At 36.3% G+C, this 24,810-nt stretch overlaps 1 protein-coding gene across 7 annotated transcripts in view; it reads right to left on the reverse strand.

Moving 5' to 3' along the window:
- The window catches only part of PHTF2 (putative homeodomain transcription factor 2), a 71,023-nt gene that overhangs the window by 23,224 nt on the left and 22,989 nt on the right, over positions 1–24,810 (reverse strand). For 5 of the 7 annotated variants that reach the window (XM_076363616.1, XM_076363697.1, XM_076363765.1 and 2 more), the window contains exons 3-9: positions 19,161–19,217; positions 18,737–18,748; positions 15,225–15,294; positions 12,586–12,744; positions 7,687–7,852; positions 6,833–6,997; positions 1,570–1,771 (exon numbers count right to left, since the gene is read on the reverse strand). In XM_076363616.1, coding sequence (XP_076219731.1) covers positions 1,570–1,771; positions 6,833–6,997; positions 7,687–7,852; positions 12,586–12,744; positions 15,225–15,294; positions 18,737–18,748; positions 19,161–19,217 — 831 coding nt within the window. The remainder of the gene's footprint in view (positions 1–1,569; positions 1,772–6,832; positions 6,998–7,686; positions 7,853–12,585; positions 12,745–15,224; positions 15,295–18,736; positions 18,749–19,160; positions 19,218–24,810) is intronic. The other 2 variants (XM_076363887.1, XM_076363931.1) reach the window with 2 other exon arrangements.

A 24,810-nucleotide genomic window follows, 5' to 3' on the forward strand; every position in this document is an offset into this window, starting at 1 on the left:
AAACTTTTTTTGCATATTCTCATTTGTTATGAGATCACCAGATAGGACCCTGTAAAGTTTCCTTTGGAGTCTTCCTGTCATCAATGAAATACTAAAAGGACAAAAATAGTGAAGCTATTCTCTATGAATACAACAAAACCTTTTACCCCCCTGCAACTCAGACATCATTCTCTCTTCCATGATGAACTCTGTTTTCTGAGATGCTTCAAGGTCAGGTCATTTCACATTTTTAACAGCTGAGTTGCACAGAGAAAGAGGGACAGGCAGAACAGTCAGGGGTGTCTTATCTACTACCTTTTGCAGTGGCACCAAAATGCATTGATAGTTTTTGGAGGAAGAGACGAGAAGAAGGAGAGAAGAGAGGAGCCTATTCTAGCCTCTGCCAACTTCTTTTTAGTGTGGGTGCGTACTCACCGAGCAAGCTAAACATGGACAACATCTCATCCATTCTATCAAAGAAACCTAAAACTCTTTAAAATTACTTTTTCTTAAAGATCTTTGATTTGTTGAATTTCATCAAGAATGCAAAATGCTTGGAATTGATAAAGACAACTGAACCTCAGTTGCTATCACTGCTGAGAAAGCACCTCCTGCAAAGCAACAGAGTGAAGTTTTTGCCCTGAGATGAATCTTCATCACCTTCATTCTGATGTAATCATATGGATCTTTAAGGGGTTGTTAAATAATTTGGCTATGAAATCCACAAAGAATGCCTTTCCTTTATAAAAATGCGTACTTGTAGACTTCCAGTAGAATAACCTTTCCCTTTGTTATTATCATGGAAAAACCCTTGCTATGATCGATCACTGATGGTAAATACTAGTGAGACAGAGTCAAGTATAAGAGCTGTAATGGCAGTCAACGTATGTTCAAATGCCAATTATAAGAGAGCCAGGAAAAATGTTTTGGAAAAGCTATTCCATGGAACAGTAAGATGAAAATAGGATATCCAGGAGATAATCAGACCCAGCCAAATTAAAAGTTCTGCTTTCTTTCATGACCACTTCCTATGCTTCCATCTCATCCCTATTCCTCACTACAGAATCCTGCCTACTTCATTGAGAAGGAAATCGTGCTTTCCTCATCTTTTTTTTTTTTTGATTGGTCTCTGTACAAGGAAAAGGAAGATGATTCACAAGCAAATGCTCAGAATGACCTCAAAATTACAAATTGTCTGTAATCCAAAATTTGTTCCATTTTAGCATAGAGACAGACCTGTGCCCAGAGTATCAAAGAGGCAGGAAAAGGTACGGTGTGCTTAGCTTATCTGGAAAAACCCACAGATAAAAGACAGCACACAAATTTTTGCACTGAAATACAGAATAGCAAAGAATGTTTAGATGTCAGTAAGGATCTTCCTACGAGAAAAAGGAAAGGCTAGGAATATAAGGATGAAATAAGAAGACTTAACATAATTTTTGGCCACAGGCCACTAAGCCTAATTTCATTCTAAAAACAATTTTTAAGGATAAAGTAGGTAAGAACGCATCAAAAGCATCATAAAAATACACCTCACGTATAATTTCTCAAATAAATAATCCTGCTTTGAAAGCAACAAAACACACTTACTTTGTGATGACTGTGGTTGTTGAAGGCATCTCTCACTGTTGCAGTGCTCCACCCTGACTCTTCTGGCTTAATCACTTCACATCGACGTTCATGGGCCTGCATACATTCTTCACTGCTTTTACCTGTCTTTTTCCCATCAAGGGACACGTAGCCATTATCAGTCTCAGTGGATTTATCTATTGAGTTTTTTGCTTTCTTAGATCTATATTTGAAACAAATATATGTATTAAATTAATGATTCTCTCAATTTTTTCCTCCAGTCTAAATCCTGCTTATCCTTCTCAACCCACATTTTAGTTTTACTACTAAGATGACCACAACATTATTATTTGTTAATAATATTAACATTTGATGCAATATTTGTAACTATTTCATCTTCTAAATAATACCATTATCCTTTCCTAAAATTGTTACAAAAGAAACTGTCGGTGTCTGCAAGAAAATGATATCATTAGCTACTGAAGAGAAAAGGAAACCTATGGTTTAAAACTAAAACTTCACAGCAACTTTGGCAATAGAAGAACCAGAGGCCTCAAATGTAAATGAGAAACTTCTCTATCTTAACAAAGAGAGAGATGTGCTCAAAGTTTAAGTGTTATTAATTCAAAGCAAGTATGCCATTTCCTGAAGCTGCAAACAAACATGTCATTTAGTACTCTGTACACAGATGGTTTTTGTTGTTGTTTTAAATACACCCTGCTTATTGACAACTCTACTAAACAGAAGGTGATTTACCCTTTTCCATATTATCCAGTAACACCTTGGCAACATATTTCAATATATCTTACAAATACACTAATTAAGCCTGTTTTCAAATCACAAAATAAGTTTATTAATTATGCTTCAGTATTATTACTCTTAAGACTACTAATATTGATTAATAGTCTTCCATAACATTCTCAGACATCAAGGCCCTTATCTAGTCAACAGATGTAGCAGCAAGAATATCTAACATCAGAAAAAGGCTTTCTCAAAGCAAACGTTTGGATGATTACACTTCCAAATTAGGAAGTGCAGTCAATGAAGGAATGAAAAGGAACAGCAGCTTGCTACCTCATCGGAAGAGACTACTTTAAGTCTTCACTTAAGCTTCTGTATTCTTAAAGTAAATTACATGGGAAAAAAATCAGAAAAGCAATTAATATCTTGTATTTATTAGATTTTGTTTGTTAGATTCCCAGAACACTTTAAAAAAGTGTTATAAATCAAGTTTCCAGATTTTTTTATTTTTATTAAAAGTAGAACACTGGACATAGGTCATGAAACTATCAAGAACCTGTTCAATTGATCTTGTGTTCCTACAAGGGAATATGCATTGCCTTTCTCTTTAACGAGCGAGGCATTCAGTGAGAGCTTGGATTACACAGAAGAAGATTAAATTCCTCTTTCATATGTACATCGAACGAATTGGGAGAATCGGGATAGTCGCCTCACATTCCTCCCAAGATAAGGTATTCCACATACACAGGGGAGACCTGAACACAAAAAATGGCTAGAGAGCTGGATAAAATGGAAAAACCCAAAAAGGAACAATTCACCTATTGGAATGCAGACGAAATAATGAAGAGAAGAGACAATGTTACTAAGGCGTTTCATCCTCCTTTCCCATCTTTAATCTCATTCCACCTTCCCTCACCCCTTCCTGGAAAAAAGCTAACAGCATTTATATTTTTTTTTAAACCAAAGTAACTACTGCTCAACTTCTCTTGTAGGAAGCTATAGAACTCACCTACTATTCCCTCACCTATTCCCAAAATTCTCAGTCAACTTTATTTCTAAATGAGTACAAAAACAGCAGAAACACTTCCTGTAGTTGTTATATCTTTGCATGGATTAATTTTTATTATAAGCTTACAAAGGTAAAGAGACAGCAAGATGCTTTAGCATGTGTTTTGTGGTGGAGAAGCAGTTAGTAAGACTCCTGTTTGCAGATTACTGATGTGCTAGCTCATATACAGAGTTTTAATTTTCCAGGTCCATTAAGAAGATCATCTAAAACATTATTGAGGCTTTGGACAAAAAGGTCAAACTATCAACAGTAAACGTTAGAACTGTATTTCTGTGCCATTTCATAATGTCATCGTTTAAGTAAGTTAATGAAGATAACTGAAGAAAGAGAAAGCTTAGCTTATTATTTAATGGGAAAATTTGCTGTTCCACTTCCAGAATAAAGCAAGTATCAGCCTTTCAGTCAGTGGCAACTCACTGTAAAATAGTAAGTTTCAGTAAGCTCAGTTGTGAGCACTAAAGAAGTAGCACTAATATTAAATTATCTGCAATAAGCAGAAACGCAGAGAGGCCAATTTTTAATGCATTAAATATGCTTTTGGCACTTTTTAAAAATTTCTTTTTAACAGTGCAAAAGGGAATGCAGTTCTCACCACATACGTACACACACACATCCAGTCAGAGAGACTTACTCCACAAGTTACTAAGCTGTACGAATGGAGCAACAGGACAACTCTTCCAAGTTTGTTTTGAGAAATTTTTATACATTTCACATGAAACTTGAAAGCTACTAGGAAGAAGTAGCCTGAAACAGTTGACTAGGAATAGATAAGAGAAAAAAAAGAACGTATGTATGTATGTATAATTTGTTCAGATAGGACTTCGCTACTCAAGCAATGTTTAAGTGCTAAAACTGCAAGATAAATACTAGTCTGATATCAACTAAGGCTCATTTTGAAAAACAGGTAACTTGACTGAAGTCCTTCATTTGTTTCTAACGTAGAAATCAAAGGGGTTTTTGTAAGAATCCCTAAATTTAAGTGTAAGCCTCAAGCCAGAAAAGCATAAATTTGGGCTTAAAGTTAGGCTTTTGTGCACTACACTGTGTTAAAAGAAAAAACAACAATAACAAACATGAACAATACTTCCCTAGACAGAATGTATAGTTTCCTAGAATTAATATATCTCTCTCATTAATCAACTTTTAAAATTTCACACTAGAATTAAAAGTATTTGAGAGCAAGACAGGACAACACCATGACTAAATCCAAGGTCTTAAAAAGCTTGAACATATTCAAAAGCTAAGTCAAGAATGACTTTCAGTCCTATTCATGCATTAGCTAGAGAAACTATTAAGGAAGATTTAAATCAAGTTTCTGGAAGACTGTAGATTTTCACTGTCAAGTATTCTGTTCCCATGTATTTTCATTGGGGTTGGTCAAAAAAAACCCCTCTCCTCCCTGTTCATGCTGCAAAACTTTTAAAGAAGTTACAATTGTAAGATTCCCATAATTGGAGTAAGGACACACACACAGAGTAAAGTCCCAAATCAGTACTACATTCTGAATAAATCACCTATTTGGATATTGTCCTCCTTTCCAGTGAAACTAATAATTAGTATTTTCTAAATTGCTCCTGTGCTGGATTAAAGTTTAGAATTATATTTTATTAGTCAGACTGAGTTCTGCCATTCAAAAGGATATTTATTGAATACACAGTTCCAGATTACCAGTGACCTGAGTGTAGGCAAATGGTCTAGTTACACAGGGTCCTGCCTTAAAGCAATGAACATAATTTCTGAAGTTAATTTTGCAACCATGTGTTTAAGACCTATATTTAAAACTCCAGAAAATGGTATCTCAAAGCTTAATATATGTGAAAAACTGCTGTAAATAAACACTAATGAGACATTCTAATGTGCTTATCTAAAGAGCTTCAAAATATGTCTTAAGAAACAGGACAGATGTCCCCGTACAGCTTCCCTGCACTGAGGTTTCATAAGATTTTCTTTGGCAACTTCACCAAGTAAAGTAGTCAATGTACTCCACACTGCGCTCCTGCTTACTCATTCCCAGCCCCACTCTGCCATCCCACTATGCTGACAAAATTGTTTGCATTACCACAAAAAAAAATTACATGAAGAAACTGATCTGCATGATCTCCTGGGAAAAAAGGTTATTTTTCAGCTGGACAAGTTCCTGATACGGTTTGTATGGCTCCAGACATACAAACAACTGTGCCTCTGCAACTGAAGAGGTAACAAATGACTAAGGGCTACTTACAGCATTCTCAGTCACTCTGTGCTCTTTATCCTTTGAAGATACTACTAAGTAGTCATCATTGAGGCTTTACATCTATAAATATACACACTACCTCTCACTAAATGGTTTAAACAAGTCCTTAGAGCAAGTCCTACACAGCCCTTCTCAACTGAAAACACTCTGAGCCTAATATGAGGGAAGGTAAGGAAAAAAATGAATCTTCCAACACTCCCCTTCTTATTGCAGATCAGCATCTTCAATGAATGGAAAACATTCAAAAGTTTACAAGATTACACTCCAAACATACCAGAAAGTAATGCATACAGACCCAAAGAACAGCAGTGGTGTCTATTACTATGACTCATAGTTTGCCAAAGCTAGCTTAATCTACACAGGAAAAAGTCAAATGAACTCTCCTCTCGCAATATTTTTTAAACAGTTTTTAAAATTCTCCAGAGTTTCAACTGGATATTCCCAGAATGTAACATAAGATAAGCTTTACCAGCACATATCACAAGTATGACAGACATGTTAGTGTTGCCGTATTTAAGATGCAGCATGCACAACAGAACATCAGTGTAATAACTTGCAGTATCCCTTTTCTCAATTTCATACTATTTTATGAGCATATTTTCTCATTAATAAATGCTGATATATAGCACCCACAATGCTGCGTGTATAGCATGCCTTGAACACAGACTGCTACAGAATGTTTTTTTAAAAAACTTTTTAATTGCCCAGAGCACTGCATTAGCAGATCGATCATTTGCACAACAGCTCTGGAATGTAACAGGATTAGGTGTGTCTTCCAATCATTAGATGTTTATTTATAAACTAAACGCTATGCCTATTTGAATCCTGAAGGCTTTTCCTTTCGAAAAAGTATGTGATTTGATGACAGTGATAGAGTTCAATAAGCATTCTCTCAGAATAATAAGCAGCTAGTGTAAGACAGTAAAATTAAAGAGCTGAAATTTCTCATTGGATTAAAATTGAGAAACTGAGTTGGTTCGTTCCTGATAGCCCATACAGAGTACTCCTACATCAAAATATAATTTAACGAAAAGTTAATTCAGTATCTTTTAAAAATTATTGCATCAGCATTTGCAAAAGGCAAGAAACAACACATTAGTACATGTTCAAATACTGAGATGAGTTTACCATTAAGAACAAAAACTAGATCAACAAAAGTTTAAACATTACATCAATGTTTACTTATTTAGAAAAGGGATAGTGCATCTCTAACACATATGTAACCTTGAATAAATACAAACCCTGATAAAAAGAAAGCAGCATGCCAGATATCTCTGAAGACAGCGCCAATACTGCAAGGGGTGCTTGTACCGTAGCTCTGCACTGTTCCCTCCTGTGTGTTATCTGTGGTACTAGAGCCATCTCCTTCCCTATGTACTTCCAAATGTGCTGCTTTCCTTAATTTCCTTCATCAGAAGAGATTAAAATTGGAAGGTAGCTTTATAAGTGCAATCTACTAGTTCTATAACGTGTTGAGCAGTTTAAGCATGCAAAACCAAGCAAGATTTCAAAATATTTTGCTAAAGCTTTATCACGTCAACTTAATAAACTCCATTTAATAAAACTAAGCATAACACTTATTCATTATAACAACACTTAAACCCAAAATACATTTCATCTCATCAGAGGCTTAGACCTGCAAAATTCACTACTACAGGTTTTCCCATTTTAATGGGACAATTCACTGTAGCAAACCATACTCAGTGAAGTGCTGGAAGACTTAAGTTCTACGCTTCCAATAGCATCTCCTTTAATGTATGTTTCCCACAGAGATCACTAGTCAGTATTGCACAGAGTTCTAAAACAAATTTGCAGTAATACTGTCACTTTACCACTATTCAGATACAAACTGTTCTGAGGCAAAATGTCAGATTCAATGCATTATAATTCAAACAAAACAATGCATAAATTAGTCAATGCATAAAAGTTAAAAAGCACCAATTAAGCACCCATTTTTAAGTTTCAGATAAAAAACAGAGCACCGATTTCTCCTCTCTTGCAAAGCAGAGACTGTAAAGCCCTACATTTTTCTCATGCACGTTCTTTAGAATGGTTTGACAATCCTAAATGATAAGTACTTTAACATAGACTATACCTTCTTCTTTTACCCCCTGTGCTGGGAGGTGGCTTAGGAGTTCGTGTTGAAACAATCTGACAATGCACAGTTCCAAGTAGCAACATTAGCCATATTGGCCCAATTACTTCAGTCAGAGGTATATTATGTGGGCTTTGGGCTGTACAGAATAACACTACAGCAGCAACTGGAAAAGAAGGAAAACGAAGTTGAGTTCAATATTTGAAATGTCTGAAATGGCCAACTCGTTATATGGCTTTTGTTAAAAAGATAAACAGTCAGCTGTAGTCCTTTACCTGCATTTTAAACCAACCCATGCAATTCTGAGAGGAAGGAATTATAAATGCAATGAAATAGGCAGTAATAAAGATTTAAACAGTTGCCTACTGTCTTAATATCCATCTCTTCTTTTACACTTGTGATATTACAGCTGTTGCTCAAAAAAAGGCGGCAGAACGAAGTAAAGGGGGGAAAAAAAGCATTTGGAAAGCTAGATCTGTCACGAAACAACTTTAAATTAAGCTGAAACTTCAGCAGGAGACAAAAAACAAAAAGCAAATGTCATCCTTAAAGCAGCCCAAATAAACTTAATTCTGTATCACTTATAATGATGTGGCACAATCTAACAAGTTAAGTGAGTGTAGGACTCATCAAACCAGGAGCAGGTTGTCCAGACAGGCTGAAGTCTCTCCATCCTTGGAGATATTCAAACCCTGACTGGACATGTCCCTGAGCAACCTGTTCTAGCTGACCCTGCTTTGAGCAGGGGTTCAGACTAGACGATCTTCAGAGGTCCCTGCCAACCTCAACTAGCCTGTGATTCTGCAAAACCATATATTTCAACACTGTAAGGACCAACAGATTACCAATTTTCTGGTAATGAGGAAAGATCAAAGACAAACCATGTAAACTATGAGGTAGTCCAGCTGAAGTGACCAGGACTCCAACTAGGACTTGTGATTGGAAAAGGGGCAGCTTCAAATTCCACAGTTAACTGTTAATTTTCTAACCCTGTAACCAGCTTTTCATATATAGCCAACACCCACGCAGCTCTTCTTGCTCCTGTACCCAGAGCCCAACCACTTCTACAACTCAGAAGTGTCTTTACAGGCTTCAGGTCAATCTAAACACATTTGACAGGCATGGGGCAGACAGAAGAGGCAATCCCCCTCTTTTCTCTGCTTATTGTATGTTCTTGTTGCTCTGCCTCTATGGCTTGAAGTGCTGTGTTCTGTAACTCAGCTGAGAGAAGCTATCAAGAAAAAAAAAAGCAGAAACTCCAAGAAACAATTCAGAAACAGAACAGAATAATTCCCTGTGCCTAACATCCACACATCCCATGAAAACTTGGTTTTGTTCCGGTACCACTAAGAAGTGAAAGTCCCATAATTTAGACCTACTCCTAGCACAAGAAATACATGGTACAAGTTCAACAGCTTTCACCAGTTCTCTACTAAACTTAATTGAAAAAAATACAGCCACATGCAAATTTACATGCCACATTCAAACACCTAAAATATATCACATGAAGCCACGCCTAACGCAGCAGATACCTGGATGCAATGTTTTCCACTAAAAAGAGATTAGACATGTTTTTCATGAAATAATCTTTAGCAAGGTAGCCAGTATTAGAAACACGATGAATGTACAAAACAATGGAATTATTTTTGATTGTGGTAATCTATTTCGAATTTCCCATCAGTCTTTTTCCTAAATTAAAGCACAGAACTCTTACATAGAACACATAGGGTATCTTTTATTACTATATGTGGACTAAGTTTTTGCCATATGAGGTTTCTCAGAAAGACAGTATGCATCAATCAGAAACCCAACTTACTAAAAAATAAACAAAAAAGGCACAGATAGTTTAAGGTACAGATAATACTACCTCATTCTAAATGAGCTTATCTGAGTTTCTCACACATACAATTAGCTTCATTAGGTATAAAGCGTAAATAAGTAGCCAATTTTGACTCCTACCATACAATTTAGATAAACACATACTTCTGAGAACACAGAGCTCCACAGATCCATGTGAAATGATTTGCAGGAGTAGGCCTCCACAAAATAATTTCAAACTTCACTACAAGATTTCTTCTGCTACTTAAAAAACTTATTAAAAAATTTATAGTATTTGGACTTGTACTTTTCTAAATTACAATGGTTTATTTTGTGAAACAGACACAAATGAAATTATATCACAGAGCAAAAAGCTGTATCAAAGAAAGCAACTGTACATTTCAAAGACCAACAAGCATTTATTTTTATAGCATTTAAAGCTTTGAAATATTTGTATTACCAAGTTTAAAAAGACATACATATATGTATCTCACCACAATAAACAATAATTGTATCACTATTAAAGTTTCTTTTTCATACTTAAATATACAATAGAGATACACACTGTAATTTCACACTTCATTTTCCTATTAGAATATAGAAACTTTTTTAAAGTAAAAATGAGGTAATGCTATAAACTAAATGGATAAGGAGTCAGAAGAAAAAGGTTTTACTTCTACCTTAATTCATCAGCCTGTTCCATGACCTTGGACAAAACCCATTTCTCTATAGTTCTCTTATCACACATTTTGCTAATCATACTTTATACTAAAGGAAACCAATGCAAATAAAATCTGGAGTTTAAGTCTACAGCCAAGGAAAGAATTCTTTTCTGTAGACTTACATAAATGCTAGCAAGTATCCTGCTAAAGCTAATCAATTTCAAAGCAATAATTCCAAGTAATGCAGTTCATAAATCTATAGAAAATACTTCATAATTAAATAAATTTATTTAACTAAACATATATAAACAAAATAAAGTCAGACCATTTTACAACAGTATCAGTGAGAATCTGTCATCACGACAGAAAGTCCAAGCTACAATACAAAAATTCAGATTCAGGGCAGAAATACAGCCACTGGAATTTGAAGTGTTTTGTTGTTACGTTGTCATAATAGATTCTTGATGTTTTGGTGCTGCCTTACCGATTTTGTACAAAATTAATAACTGAGCACACCTTCTGAGTAAAATACAAGCAAAACTTATATAGAAGTGCTAGAAGGAGAGGCTTGAGGGGGGTTGTTTTAAATAGTTTCCAATTTAAAAAAATTGTCAATTGTAATGTACATGTAAGTGAAATTAAAGTCTTTAAATTTATTTCAAAAAACATCAAAAACTCTGTAGTTAATTCAGCACAATTTAAATGACAAGTGTTTCAAACAGTTGGATTATAGTGTAATATGGAATACTATTAATTCTTTTCCAGTATTTGTTAGTTCACAACCTCAGAAATATCAGAAATATTTTTTCACATTACCGACTATATGGATTAGGGAAGTGATGCATTCCAACCATAACCTCAGTAAATCATAGATCCCAAGAAATCGGAGGGGAAAAAAAGTTAATTACAAGATAGCTCTGTAATTAATGTCCTAAAAAACTTGCTTGCACTCAGAATCTGCATTGTCTTACTATTTTGCTGCTTTTAGAGTCTTATGAAGGCTCCACAAATTAAGTGTGGGTGTACTTTTAAAATAAATTTAAGAATGGGAATATAAAAAAATTACTATAATGGTGTTTCTCAGAATAAGCCACCATATAACTTACGTATTTTACTACCTGTATTACTATAAATGAGATTAAAATTATTAACACTACAGGATCACTTACCATAGTATACACAAATGCTAACGTACGCAACAATACTTCTTAAGAACCTATCTCAGAAATGGGGATAAGGAGAAGTTTGACAGGAGACCACATGAATATTTGTCAATATTTCAAGTTTTGGGGCACTGGCACTGTGAAATTCATTTTATAGCTGCTAACATCATCACACAAGAGGCACTGAAGTCTTTTTTTTTTTTTTAAACTCCATTTCTTGTTTTAAATACAATTTCCAAATGATACAGTGATTCACAACTGGCAAGGACAGATGGCAAAATTGAAAAAGTAATATTGTATTTTAATTGGATTTCAGTGGAAAACTTGTCAGTCATTTAGCTTCTCAGGGTACTTAAATTGCTCCCAACTTTCATTAACCTTCTGTTCCATTTCTGCTGTACACGCTTCTGATACACTTATTCTTTTGGTGACTTTCACACTGTTAAGATACTGACTCACTACATTACATTCTTCCCTTTCTAATTTTCCTCTTATATATTACATACAATTAAGAGAAGCACAAAGTCAGATTACTAGAACTCGATATTGAGCTTCCCGAAAACTGTGAATTGCCTTCTGTTTGTTAACAGTTGCCCAAAAGTCCTTCTATAATCTAGGAAATATAAAATTAAGATGTACAGTCTCCCCATTGCAATGGAAAAAATAGCAGAAGCACATAGGACAATAAAAGCCCCCCATTTGCCAGTAATTCAGGAGCACGGCTGAGGTCTGACTAAAGTATAAGCTAGAAATTCACTGCCTCTGACGTGAAAATAACACATGGAAGGACAACTGGAAACTGGTCAAACAGATCATCCTACCAGGCTGCACAAGCTGCACGCACCTTGGCATGTTTGGCCTTGCTTGTTTCTTGATCAGAGCTCTTGATCTGCACAAGTACCAGAAAGACCAAAAGCCCAAGACAAAATACACTGCCTAAGCCAAAGGTTTCTTTGATATTTGCTCAGTTCTGAACTAAATTAGATAGTCCTGGAAACCTAAATTATATACCGAGATGACAAACTAACACGCGTGCTAAATGCTGAAGAAAGCCTGTGAGGAAATCCTTAAGTTTTCAGTATGCCCCCTTTATATATGTAAAAGAAGTGTTAACCAAAAGACACATGCTTGGGACTGTTTTTCTGAAATATTAGAATGAACCTTAACAGCATAAAGTGAACCAAGTAATATACAGCAGCTTCCATATTGTTAAAATAAGGCATTCGGTTGAAGCTGATCCTGTAATCCAACTCTACCTTGAAGAAGGTAAAGAACAAGCAGCCAGAAAAAGATGACCCTCGATGTCACTTGTAGCCACCACCTGTAGAAGAATGGAAAGAAAACAACTCTCACGATTCCTTTGCGGGTCAGAGATGTCCAAGGACTTTCAGGTTTTGCTTTAGCAAAAGCAGATCCTTTAAAAAAAGAAAAGAAATTTTGATATATTTCATTGTTATGGCTAATAATAACTTTAGTTGTTCAATAGCAGAGTAAAGATAGTTATTTAAAGGAGCAATTATTAAACATAATTATTTGAATAAATTTTGTACTTCCACCATTTCACTATCTCCTCAATCCAAAATTTGCAAAAATGGTTGGTGCCCTCTTGACTGCCATGATCAGGAACTTCTACAAATACCTAGATTTTGGAAAGTATGAATAACAAAACATTACCATTTCTTACTATGCCAAAATTATTTTAAAATAAGTTATTGAAAATTGTTCTGTTTCACTGAGGTATCAGAAACTTGATATGAAGCAACAGGAAGTCATATGAAAACTCCACATGCCCGTGGAGGCACAGCAGAGCCCTTTCCCAACACAGCAAAGGGATCTAAAACATCAACATCTGTAAATTGCTCCAGCCTTGTAATTCAGGAAAATGGAATAAGGTTGAGAAGTACAGAGGAGTATCTGTCCAACTGAGGACTAGCCCCAGGAGCAGGGAAGCTACCCAAAGAATAATTTACTTTATTTACAATTTACTTCCTGCAAATTCCCAGTTCTCTGGCAGCTAGAAAACTGTGTAACATTTACTTAATGGGGGTGTGACTTAAATTATGCCGAGGTTACTGCTTGGAAAGGGCAATTAATGTGTGCAGCTACGCCATCTCCACCTTGTTTACAAGCAGAACTGACATTAGTGAGCTCCGTGCTGGCACAGGTAAAACACTGCCAGTACTGGAACTACTTTAATGCCGACTTAAGACATCCATGCAGAGCAGTCATTTAAGTTATTCATGTATATCACTATATTGACGTGGTCTACTGCTGTTCCTTAACTCCTAAAAGCATTTAATTTTCAGTTCGGTTTCTTTAAAGTTCAAATGGTATTTGATTTTGTTTCTCTCTCACATTCCCATTTTTAAAAAGTTATATTGCTAGGTGATGTGATAAAAGCTTGTCTGCACACCTGCAGAGGAGCTCAAAGAGACAATGGCAGGTGGGGGAGCCCAAATAATACCCTGTCGGGGTTCTTCTAGACTTATCACTGGAGCCATCAGTCCATGGAAGGCCCGTCTCCACAAGGCCAGAGCAAGACAGAGGCACAAGGGCAGGCGGGAATCCAAATCAAGGAAGTAACACCTTGACCAGGCCCCTCCCAGGGCTGTCCCAGCAGAGCCATCAGCCCCCGCTGTGCAGGTGTGAAACCACCATCACCACGAGCCATGGGGAGCAGCTCTCCAGATCACCTTTCAGACAAAAGGGGGTTGCTGCCCAGGGGTGTGGGACTCATTACGGGATGCAGGGGAAAAGGAGCTCAGATTGCACAGGACTTACTATGGGATGCTTGGGGAAGAAACCAAGGCTGGGAGAAAGCAGGGGTTTAGGTGATTTGGGGAGAAACAAGTGCGGGGAAATTGAGGGGTGAGGGGATAAAAAGGACTGGTCATGCGTAAATAGCTGCTGCTCAGTACGCTGCTTGTCTGGCCGTGCCATGCGCCTGATCATCACAGTCTGTACTATCTTCTTATTAAATTCCTTTAACTCTCTCCTGGGCGGAGGGCGGTCTATTCTGTGTGCATCCATGCGTACGGGGGGCTGAGTGCCAGCACCGGGAGTCAGACATCAGAGCATGAGTCGGGGGGAGGGCCGTGTGTCAACGAGTGCAGGTGTGCGAGTGAGCATGCAAGTGCTAGTGAAGATCAAGCCAGACTAACCGGTGAAGGGGTGAAGTGGCCTGGGAGCAAGGGGGTGAGCGGGTCTCTGACGGCCAGCTCTGGGTGTGAGGGTGCCTGTGTATCTCTGAGGGCAAGAGCACAGCAGGGTGCTTTGGTTAATTCTAGACAGAATTCAAAGAGCACTACCTGGAATGGATTCAGGAGACCATGCTGGCTGCTGGGCTCATGGAAAAAAATGCTAAATAATATTTTCCCTAGCCTTCACAAGGCATGAGGGAAATTAAATAAAGTTAAAAATAAATTAAGACTAAATACTTTTTGAAAAGTCTCCTATCATCTGACCTTCTGTTGCTGTTTTGTTATTTAAAACAGGCAAGAAATATTCAAGGCCTATACAATTTTTGCTCTCCAGAAATTTCAACATAACCTTTCCTCTAGATGTCAGAAGATTTGGAAGAAGTCTGAATGCATGATAATAGGAGATTTCTGAACTAGTAACTCCAAAACTTTGATCCATGACAATCCACGTGTTTCTTTTTTTCAAAATCTGAATCTATAGAACAAAATCTAAATCAAATTTTTAAGCCTTCAGGTTAATCTAGAGGTCATCTTTTAACAATATTTCCTATCCGTCTTCTTTAGAGAGGAGTTACATAGGGTTGGTTGTTGGGGCTTTTATTTTTAAATACTTACTAATACACTCTTGTTACAAGACACAGGATAGCAGTTATTTTTATACTAAGAAATTCAGCTTTTTCTAGCTCAGGACCTACCTCTTACAAGATCAACATCTATGAGGTCTGGTTTCACATGTCCTGTTTTCTTTGGTTTGTTTCTCAAACCCTGCAATAGGCAAATACTATCAAAATACATTCATGCAGATGACAGACATTACGAAGGAAAAAATATTGATGTGGTCAGTAATTGTATTTAACCTATACTGTTACTGAAAATTCAGACAAATATGTCAACTTTATAGATTTAAAGTACTATAAAATAAACATTCCAAGGCACAAGGCACAATAAATGCCTTTCACACACTTTACAATCTAAACAAAATCCAACCAATTACTGACCCATTAGGTAATTTCTCAAACATAGCGAAGCACTGAGCACTCATCTCCCATGGCTTGGAATTATGCAGACAACATATGCACACACTTGCAAGAATTAGTAGTACATTTATATTAGGTTTTCAGAACTGTTGCAACAAATCACTTTCCTGAATCTCTTTTCTCCTTAGATGACTAATTAAACTTCACAAAATGCTTACATTGCAACTCCCTAATTCCAAACCTAGGTAGCAAATCACGTTTCAATGCAAGAGCCATTGTCAGAAATCCAAATTATAGAAAAGTATTGAATTTTTCTTAATAGTGAATATAGTTTCATCTATTAAAAAGAGGAAAAAAAGTCCACATAACAGGAAAGAAGCAGAAAAAAAAAAGCAAGCTTATTTTGTCTTTTAGAAATGATATCTTCCTTCACTGAAGAGCCAAACTATCTTGCAAAACTTTCAATTTTGTTTTTAATGCTAAAATGTGATGATATACTCTCAAGTCCGCGGGTTTATTCTGATCCCTTTAGATTACGCTCTTGGTCACATCAGCCAATAATGATTCCACAGAGTACAGTTCATACAGAATAAAATACAACATTTCAAAAAATATTTCAGGTACAAATGGAATTATGATGGAAGTGGTTTAACTGCTTTCATTCAAAAAGCAGTTAAATTCACTGGTGAACTGTAGATTTCCACCATTGTCATATTTCATCCATGTGTAAAAACATTAATTACTTAAATGTAAAAATTAAATTCCGATGAAAGCATAAAAATGAAATTATTATCAATGAGAAAAAGATCAGTGAAATCTGGTCATGTTAATCTTCATAAGAACAATATCAAGCAAATTGTTCAAATAGGTAGAGTGCAGCTCAATATTTCTCACATCTAAATTCAACTGGATTTATTTTTCATGCTGAAATAAAAATTAAAAAAAACCCAACTGTTCACAATTAACTAGATATACAGTCATCGCCTGATGCATCTATTAGAAAACTGACAGTTTGCTTGAAATGAAACAAAATTAATACATAGAACTGAAACATGGATAGGACAAAATGTGCTCTGAGGATGACAAATACAGAAAACCAGCTGTATTGTAGACTTAAGCGCTGCATAGAGCTTAACATGCAAGATTTATACAGAACAGCAGTCTTAAAACTGCAGTAATTTTATGTGGAATGAGAAAACAAGCCCATAATTAGAATTGGAAATATTATAATTCTAGAACCAGCTACAGATTCTTGTGAAATCTTGCATAAGTGAGCCACTCTTTCATAAAAAGATCTAAAGCTTAAAAATAAAATGCTGAATGATATGATAATTTTCAAATGCACTACTGCTTATGGGCCACAAGATTTTTCTTGAAAGTCTAAATAAAGATGTATGTGTATCTTAGAAAAAACAACCCCCTGAAAACACATGCACAATCCTAGGAAAAATTTACCACTGTGGCTAAAACTATGTTTTCAATTTAAAGAAAGAATTCTGCAAAAAATAAGTCAACAGTATAACTTGATGCATCTTTCATAGGAAAAGAAATGGTGACACATTCTTTAAAAATTCCGTTGGTCAAAACTCAAATGCTTTCAGTGTCCATGGATTACACTGAATTGGTGGTTCTACTTTTTGCCACACACAGTGAAAGAATTCCATTTATTAAGATGCAATTTCTCCACTCTCTTAATGCATCACAAATATCTGTAATATATGTGGAAAACAGCAGTTTCAAACTAAGGTTAATTAGAAAAAATATTTATACTGTTCCATACTGTTCAGGCTCATCCAGTTAGTTCATACAATTTCGATTCCGCACCGAACACATTTCAGCTAATAGCAAAAATAAAGTTTAAATAAAAATGCTTAAAAATAGTTGCTATTATTGTAAAACTTCTTTTGCACAAATTTTAAAATTAATCTTAATAGATTCTATTATAGTTCTAACTAAACTGTAAATTTGTAGTATCAGAAACAGATTTCCTACTAAAAAGTAATAATTTAGATTTTTAGTAAAGTTCATTTATAAACAGTACTGCAGTAGCTTTGAGATTAAAGTGCTGATGTGGAGTACTTGAATTTAGTAGTCTGTTCCAGTGTTACCATTATTACACTAAACTCAAGCAACACAAACTCATATAGACACCATCATTACTTTGCTAGTTATTGGACTCCAGAGCCAAAGGAGATGCATTTCGAATAAGCACAAGGCATTATTTGCAGTAAATTATTTGAATAATGCCCTATTATGCACTAGTTACAAGAACTTCTGTCGTAACGGCAATTGGTTTTCATGGTCGTGGAAAGGACCCTGAAAACAAGTTAGACGCTAGGCTCTCAGTTTGAAATTAGTTGTACCGATTGCCACGGACATTTCTGAAAGCTCTCTCTCTGCACGCTTCAGACAAACGGCACTGCAAGGCGCAATTTTCCCGCAATAGACTCCTGCTTGTCCTAACAGCGCTTATCCCGGCTGTAGCTGGTGCTGCACTCAGAAGCGTGCTCCCCTGAAGATCCACCGGGCACCTCCAAGTAACCCGAGCCGCCCGGCACAACCCCGGCCGCCCGGGTCTCCTCCGGGCAGGGCAGGCCGGGAGGGCGGGCGGACCCCGCTCCCGCTCCGGCGAGGGGACCCGCCGCCGGCCCCGCGCGGGGCGTGCTGCTGCCGGGGCAGGCTGCGCGGTCAGCGAGACGGGGATGTACAGCACCGCAAAGATTCGGGCATCGGGGTTAGAACCACTTCTAAAGCTCCGGCTTAAAAGTTAATTTGCAGATTCTTGTACAGAAATCGGGGAACTCTGTAGTTCAGGTCAGTACGAGTTTCCATGTGATGCAAACAAGTCCCCCCTAGCACATTTTGTTTAGCTATTTAAGTACTGGGGAGGAAAAAAAACCAAACAACCCACCCGCAGGGAAACTGGAGCAATGTACGTTTTGCTAATGTTAAGAATTAGCAATGCCTTGAAACTCATGCAGTAATAGCATACTTCTCATGTGCAGTATTTGAAGGAAAAAAAGGTTAATTGCAAGAAAATGTTAATTAAATTAACATCATGGAGTATGACATAATACACAATCCATAAAGCTATTACATATAGGACTGATTTCTTTTTCTCCAAAACAATTTAGCAACGTGGCAGACATTGATGGCACTGTTAGTTAAACCAAAACGCAAAGAACACTGTTAAACTGCTTGTTCAGAGAAACAAAGCCTGAAGTACTTACCAGTCTAATAAACTGTACAAAACAATGACAGCATCATAAAGGAGGAAAAGTAAACTGCAGGTATAAGGTTACTAACTGAAAGTAAAGAGAGCTCAGATAACTGACATTAGAATTCATCACAAAGAAAAGTGAAAGACAGAGGTACTGCAACAACTAAGCCCTGGCTTAAGATAGTTGAAAAAAAAAAAAATGTACTGACATACAGAAAGATGCAGCACGTTAAATGCTGCAGTTATTAATTATATGAAATAAATAGAGCATAATTACCCGGTTACGTTTGGTTACACTCCAGAAGTCTGGTTTTACTTTACCAGTATTAAATACCACCACATACATTGTAAATTACATCAGTGTACACAACCACAGACAGCACTGCTGATAACTGGTCAAAAAAAAAAAAGTTGAAATGCTATAATATTATTACCTTTATTTCTCTTTGCTCTACTGATTTTTCCCATATTTGTTGATCATATGCCCCAATCTAAAAAGAACACACAAAAATATCTACATTAGGTTTTAAAATTCATTGATCAAACAAAATCAATCAATCTTCAACAAGACAAGCATGAAGACAGCAGGTTACTTCCTTGTGGAGACTTATTTACAAAGAAATCTTTATCTTCTCCGTTCTATCTTGGCTGGACTGGATCTAGCTAACCTGTAAATGAGTTGTGATAGAGGGGAGAGGCAAGCAGATAGCCTCAGCCTCACTGCATGACTTGTGCAAGGCAGAACCGGGAACACCAGACTGCCTCCCACCTCAGGTCGGGATTCCAGCCTCCGTACTGACAGAGAGCAGATCCACAGCAGCAACACTGACAGTCTTTCAGTTAACTTCAGAGAAAATACCACGCACGTCTAGTTGAACTCATACCTTCAATTAATTTGTTATTTTTTAAACCTTCTTCCTCTGTATTTCCCATTCCATTCCACCCACTTTTACAGCTACATTGTCTTTAGCTTTATCTCTTAAGATTGCACAGCAACAAAATATATGGTCAGGCTGGTAATCAACTAGATCACAGGCCAGGGAAAACTCAAAGAGTATCAGGAAATGCCACTTTTCCCGCTGAAGCACTGGTGAAATAATGTTCCTATAGTAGACGTATTCCCAAATTTGTTCACTCCCATTAAGCTGCTAGTCTATTTACTCATGAAACTCTTCTGAAGATCTCAGTTTTGTCTAAACGTGAGCAAGTTTTTAGTTAAAAAAATGGAATAAAAAGGAATTGTTTTCTCTCAGGCTCTAACCTCACCACAGCACTGTAGAAAACTTGGTGCATTTATAAGAGCAGAACCATAGAAAGACTGAAGGTTGATCCTGCAAGCAGTTATTAAAATCCTAGCACTAAGACCAGTTTTGATGAGTTCCGTCTTTTTAAATAACCATCAATACAGGTAGCTATAGTTAATTTAAGAAATGACTCTGCACTTGTTTATACAAGAAAGCCACCCTATGACTGTCAGATATTTTGAAGAAGGTAAACTTCAGGAAATTCACATGTAAGATAGTGACAAGAACGAGTCAATATACGAGACAATATATCCAAGTTTTGTAAGAAGTTATCAAAGATCGTCAGATTGCTTTGAACTCTGCACAAATAGTATTTCTAGAAAATATTCAGTAATGATCTCTCTTACTATGTCAACTTTAAAGCCTATCCATCCCAGCAGTTCTACCTAGACATATGCATGCATGTACACACGTATGTGTGCACACACTGCTAGATATCCAGAGTTTGATTCATATCACAAACTCTGAGCAGCTAAGTGCAAGATCGCTTTTAGGTCACGAGGGAGAGACAGACACGCTTCCCAAGATTCAGAAACCCTTCACTGACTGTGCAGAGAGCTGATAAAAGCAGCTTAGTCCAGACACCTGACAGAGAGGCAAGAGGAACCCCCACCATTTGAGCAAACCTGCTTAACTTCAATCTTACTGCAAGAGCATGACTTCTCGTTCCAGTTCACAAACTGCAACAGACATAAAAGGCCCGAGCACGAGTGCATACACCTTAAACCAGAAATCAATGTTCTGATTTGTCTTTTACTATTTCAGTCTTCAGTGTTAAATTAGCAGATGTTATTAAAAAAAAAAAAGTTATTCTTGGTTAAAAAGGATCTTTTAACCAAGGATCCAACATAAATGCAAAAAGATATCCAGGGAAGCCAATAGGCAAACACACCTATAAACAAAAAAAATCTAGAGGCATCTTTTGTGCCTCTAAACCTGACCCATCAGGGGAAAAACAAGAAAAAAATAATAAAATTCTAATTTATAGCAGTAAAGTCCAAAGCATATCTAAAATTGAAAGTGAGAACAGTGAATTGAATTACTGAACTACCCATTCTCAAATTTAAATAATATTTCCCATTCACAAGAGCTAAGTACCCAAACAATTTCTATAGTTTGCTACCTTAAGACTCTGAAAAAAAAAAAATCTACTGGCTTTTTGGTAATAATAATAAATACTTTGCACCTCTCATTTGGGAAAAAAAAAGTAGACTGCAGAAAATAATTAAGGAGTCAGGCACTGTACTAGGCAGAATTAAGCACTTGCTACAATTAAAGTAATTAAACCAAAGGAAGTTTAAGAGCTAACTCCACCTGGATAACAGCCAGCAATTAAAAAGTTAGTATCTTGAATAACCACTCCACCCAGACATTTATATCTAATTGTTCTGGCTTTTTCTCTAAATACATTTTAAATGAAATTTCAGGCCTTCCTGTTTTTCCATGAAATTTACTGAGAAGAGCCCCGAGTGAGGTTTTGTGCTGCATAATATTGCGTCCTCCCCTCCTCACTTCCAAAAAAGATTTCTTTCTACAAAGACAGAAAAGGGGATGCAAGTCTGTCTCCCTCTCGATTATGCAAGAAACAAATGCAGAAGGAAGCCTTTGTGCCAATAAAGCTGTAAAGCAAACTCTGTATTCCTAATTCCATTCACAGCTGAAACTGGTGTAGAGTTGAAAGAGTCTCTAAAAGACCGTTCTTCTTTTAGACAAAACACAGACCATTTGTTAAAGGAATTCTGGGAAACAGATCCCAGAAGACATCTGAGGCAAGGAAGTTGCCTGATTTAAAATTTGACTTAGTTGTATTTTCCTACAAGGCTAGGTAGCAGCTTCTGTCTCCACAAAAAGACAGGAAGTAGGGATTTTGCCATTCACGTTTTTCTTTTAACGTTGCCCCATAAAGCAATTCTTCCAGCAGGAGGTAAATGAGGGAGACAAAAAAACTTTAAGGGAGATGGTCTTTTACAACTATTTTATTAGACTAGTGGATCTGGCCAATCACCTCTGATCAACTTTAATTATTAAAATCTGAGCACAGGGCTATTAAGTAAAGGCATACTGTTGCAAAGTGAAAAGAGTTAAAGGGATAATTACAGACAGCAAGTATCATTACAATCTCTCACAATTTTTTTAATCTACCTAATTTCACCTCTTTGTGTTTTAAGAAAGTTTTAGAAGCACTTTAGGGAGCAGGCGTACGTGCTCAGCACATCAAATTTAGACCTGATACTCAATTTCCCTTCTCTCCGTCTGCATAAGCATCCCTCTATACTTATCTTGCAAGTGTATCAGAAGGAAACACGTGAAAACAAAGGCATCGTTATGAAGTAGCATACTGGCACACTTCATTTCCCACATGAAACAAAAATAGGTAGAACTAATGTTACTGAAACAAGGCAAGTAAAAAGCATGGGCATTAATTTTTTTTCTTCTCTACCTTACATCAGGAAAACACATTTACAGTTTGTGAAACATATCTTGCAGAATTCATTGAAAAGTGTTTTTCATTGACAAGGTAAATTATAACATATAATGATTACCAGAGATGACAGACACCTGTATGAATTAAATTCAAGAATGTAATTCCTGAATAAATTCAAGAATGTAAGTTAATACTAGCAAACCTTCCCAGTTTTAAATTATTGAGAGCAGCAGTCAATTCCATCTTCAAAGAGTTTTGATTTACAAGTATTTGCATCTAATTTATGTTTCATGTTAAATCTAAATATTAAGCTGTCACATGTTTGCATGCAGGCTCTAGCTCTTGGCTATTCATGCAATTCTTTAAAATTGTACATACCTGCAGGACACTGAAAAGAAGTCTAGCATCTAGCAATGCCAAAGAAATTAAGCTCTAAAGGCAAATACAATGAAGGGATAGCTTTCTAGAGATAAGATCATTCATGCTTCCAACCTGAAGAATTTAAATATACACAAAACTTGATCAAAGCAAGCTTTCCCTCAATATGCAGCTGTCCCCAGGGCTCCTCCGCAGGTGTTCAAGCTTCCTGTGCCTGGAACTGTTAGGCCAACATGAAGGCCCAAATCAACTCAAGTACCTGTATACTCCTGAACCCACCAACTCTACCTGGAATCTCATCCATTATAGCTGCAATTTCTGCAGTATCCTTCAAAGAAAATTTAAAGTACAAAATATAAGGGTCCAAAAATTGACCAATTCTTAAGTACATAACGATAAGCAATGCTTTTAAAATCTGTTCAAGGCTTCATGCAAGACTGTTTGTATAATAGTTTGTCACGGATATTTTCAATCCATCAGTCCAGTCTACAACTAGCAAAAGACTTTTTTTTAGCAAACTATACAACACAATATCCCAATTTTAATCTGATTTATCACAGAAATTTATTCTAATTTAATTTATAAAATATCTAATCAAAGAGGATCTGAAATTTGTATTCTATAGCATTTGTTTAGTTATTAAGATTTGGCAAAAAATAAATTAACAAAAAAATCTCCCTTGACCTTTTTAAAATTATTTGTTAACTCGAGTTAGATAACAAGCCTATCTTATTCATTTTTAAATGTAACTTTCATCACCAAGCATCAACACAACCCTGTTGCAGGAAACTTGTCAGTAATATGTTACAGATATAAAAAATTGTGATATAACCTACCTGTAGCAGAACTAGATAAACTAGCAGATGTTATTTTATACACATTTAGTTTAAATCATGCATCCCAGGCTTCCTCAATGCCAAGATTCTATCCAGTCTATCCAAACCAGTTACCTCTAAAATGTTCAGTTCTCAAGATACCGTGCCTCAATAAACACCGAGTAAAGAAGATGAGAGGAATTCTGTTCCTTTATGTATTTGCAGAATTAACAACTATTCTTCAAGCAGCTATTAAAATTTTCAGCATATAAGGGATTATATGCAGACTGAAAACTCTGCCAGTCTTTCACAATGGAAAAGTGGGGGTTTAGCATCCTAAATTAACTAAGCATAATAAACTTTCAAATAGGTTTTCTAGGAAAAAAAAAACCCAACATTTCTTCACAAGTAATTAATTGTCAAAAAATTTATTAACTTGTACGTGACTTGGCATGGGATATTAAGCTATACAATTACACATTTGGCAAAACTAAACTAAACTCACCTGATAAAGCTAGCTCTTTACTGAAAGATTAAATAAATTTGAGATCCTTTTTAAGTGCAGACTCGTCATAACATTTTCTGGTTTTAAGAGATATGTGCACCTCTTGAAATTACCTAAAATAACTGCACTTATTTGTTCCCAATCAAATACCTCAGAAAGCATTTGATCACATTTCTTTAGATATCTAAAATTTGTTTGGCACCTGTACAGTTTGGTTTTGTAACATTAAGAGCAGTTAGCCTAAGTAAAAAGTTAAGCTATTGAAAACACAGCTAATTTTTACTTCAAATAAAGCCCAGTGCGAAGAGTTTCTGCACTGCGTAATATTTCTTCCCAGTGTCTTTCTCATAACAAGCCATATGTGCATCAAGATTGAATTTGAGCTTTGTGAATGACACTGATATTCACTTTAAGCTAATGTAGTGATGGTATCCACCTGTAGCCCAATACTCACAAGGCCTTCTGATTCTAATGGAATCGATCAATATTTCAGGAGACATTTATAATTTATGACCAAGCAGACTGGCAAAGATTATAATCCGAAGAATACATAGCATTTCCTGCTGGACCTTAAAACTTTAATGTTTATCAATAATGAAACCTGCATGCTAAGCTTTGCTCTTTAAAACCTCTAAACACTTTTACAAGCAACATCAC

This window comes from Aptenodytes patagonicus, chromosome 1 (genome assembly GCF_965638725.1).
Source record: "Aptenodytes patagonicus chromosome 1, bAptPat1.pri.cur, whole genome shotgun sequence".
In the NCBI taxonomy this organism is placed as follows: Eukaryota; Metazoa; Chordata; class Aves; order Sphenisciformes; family Spheniscidae; genus Aptenodytes; species Aptenodytes patagonicus.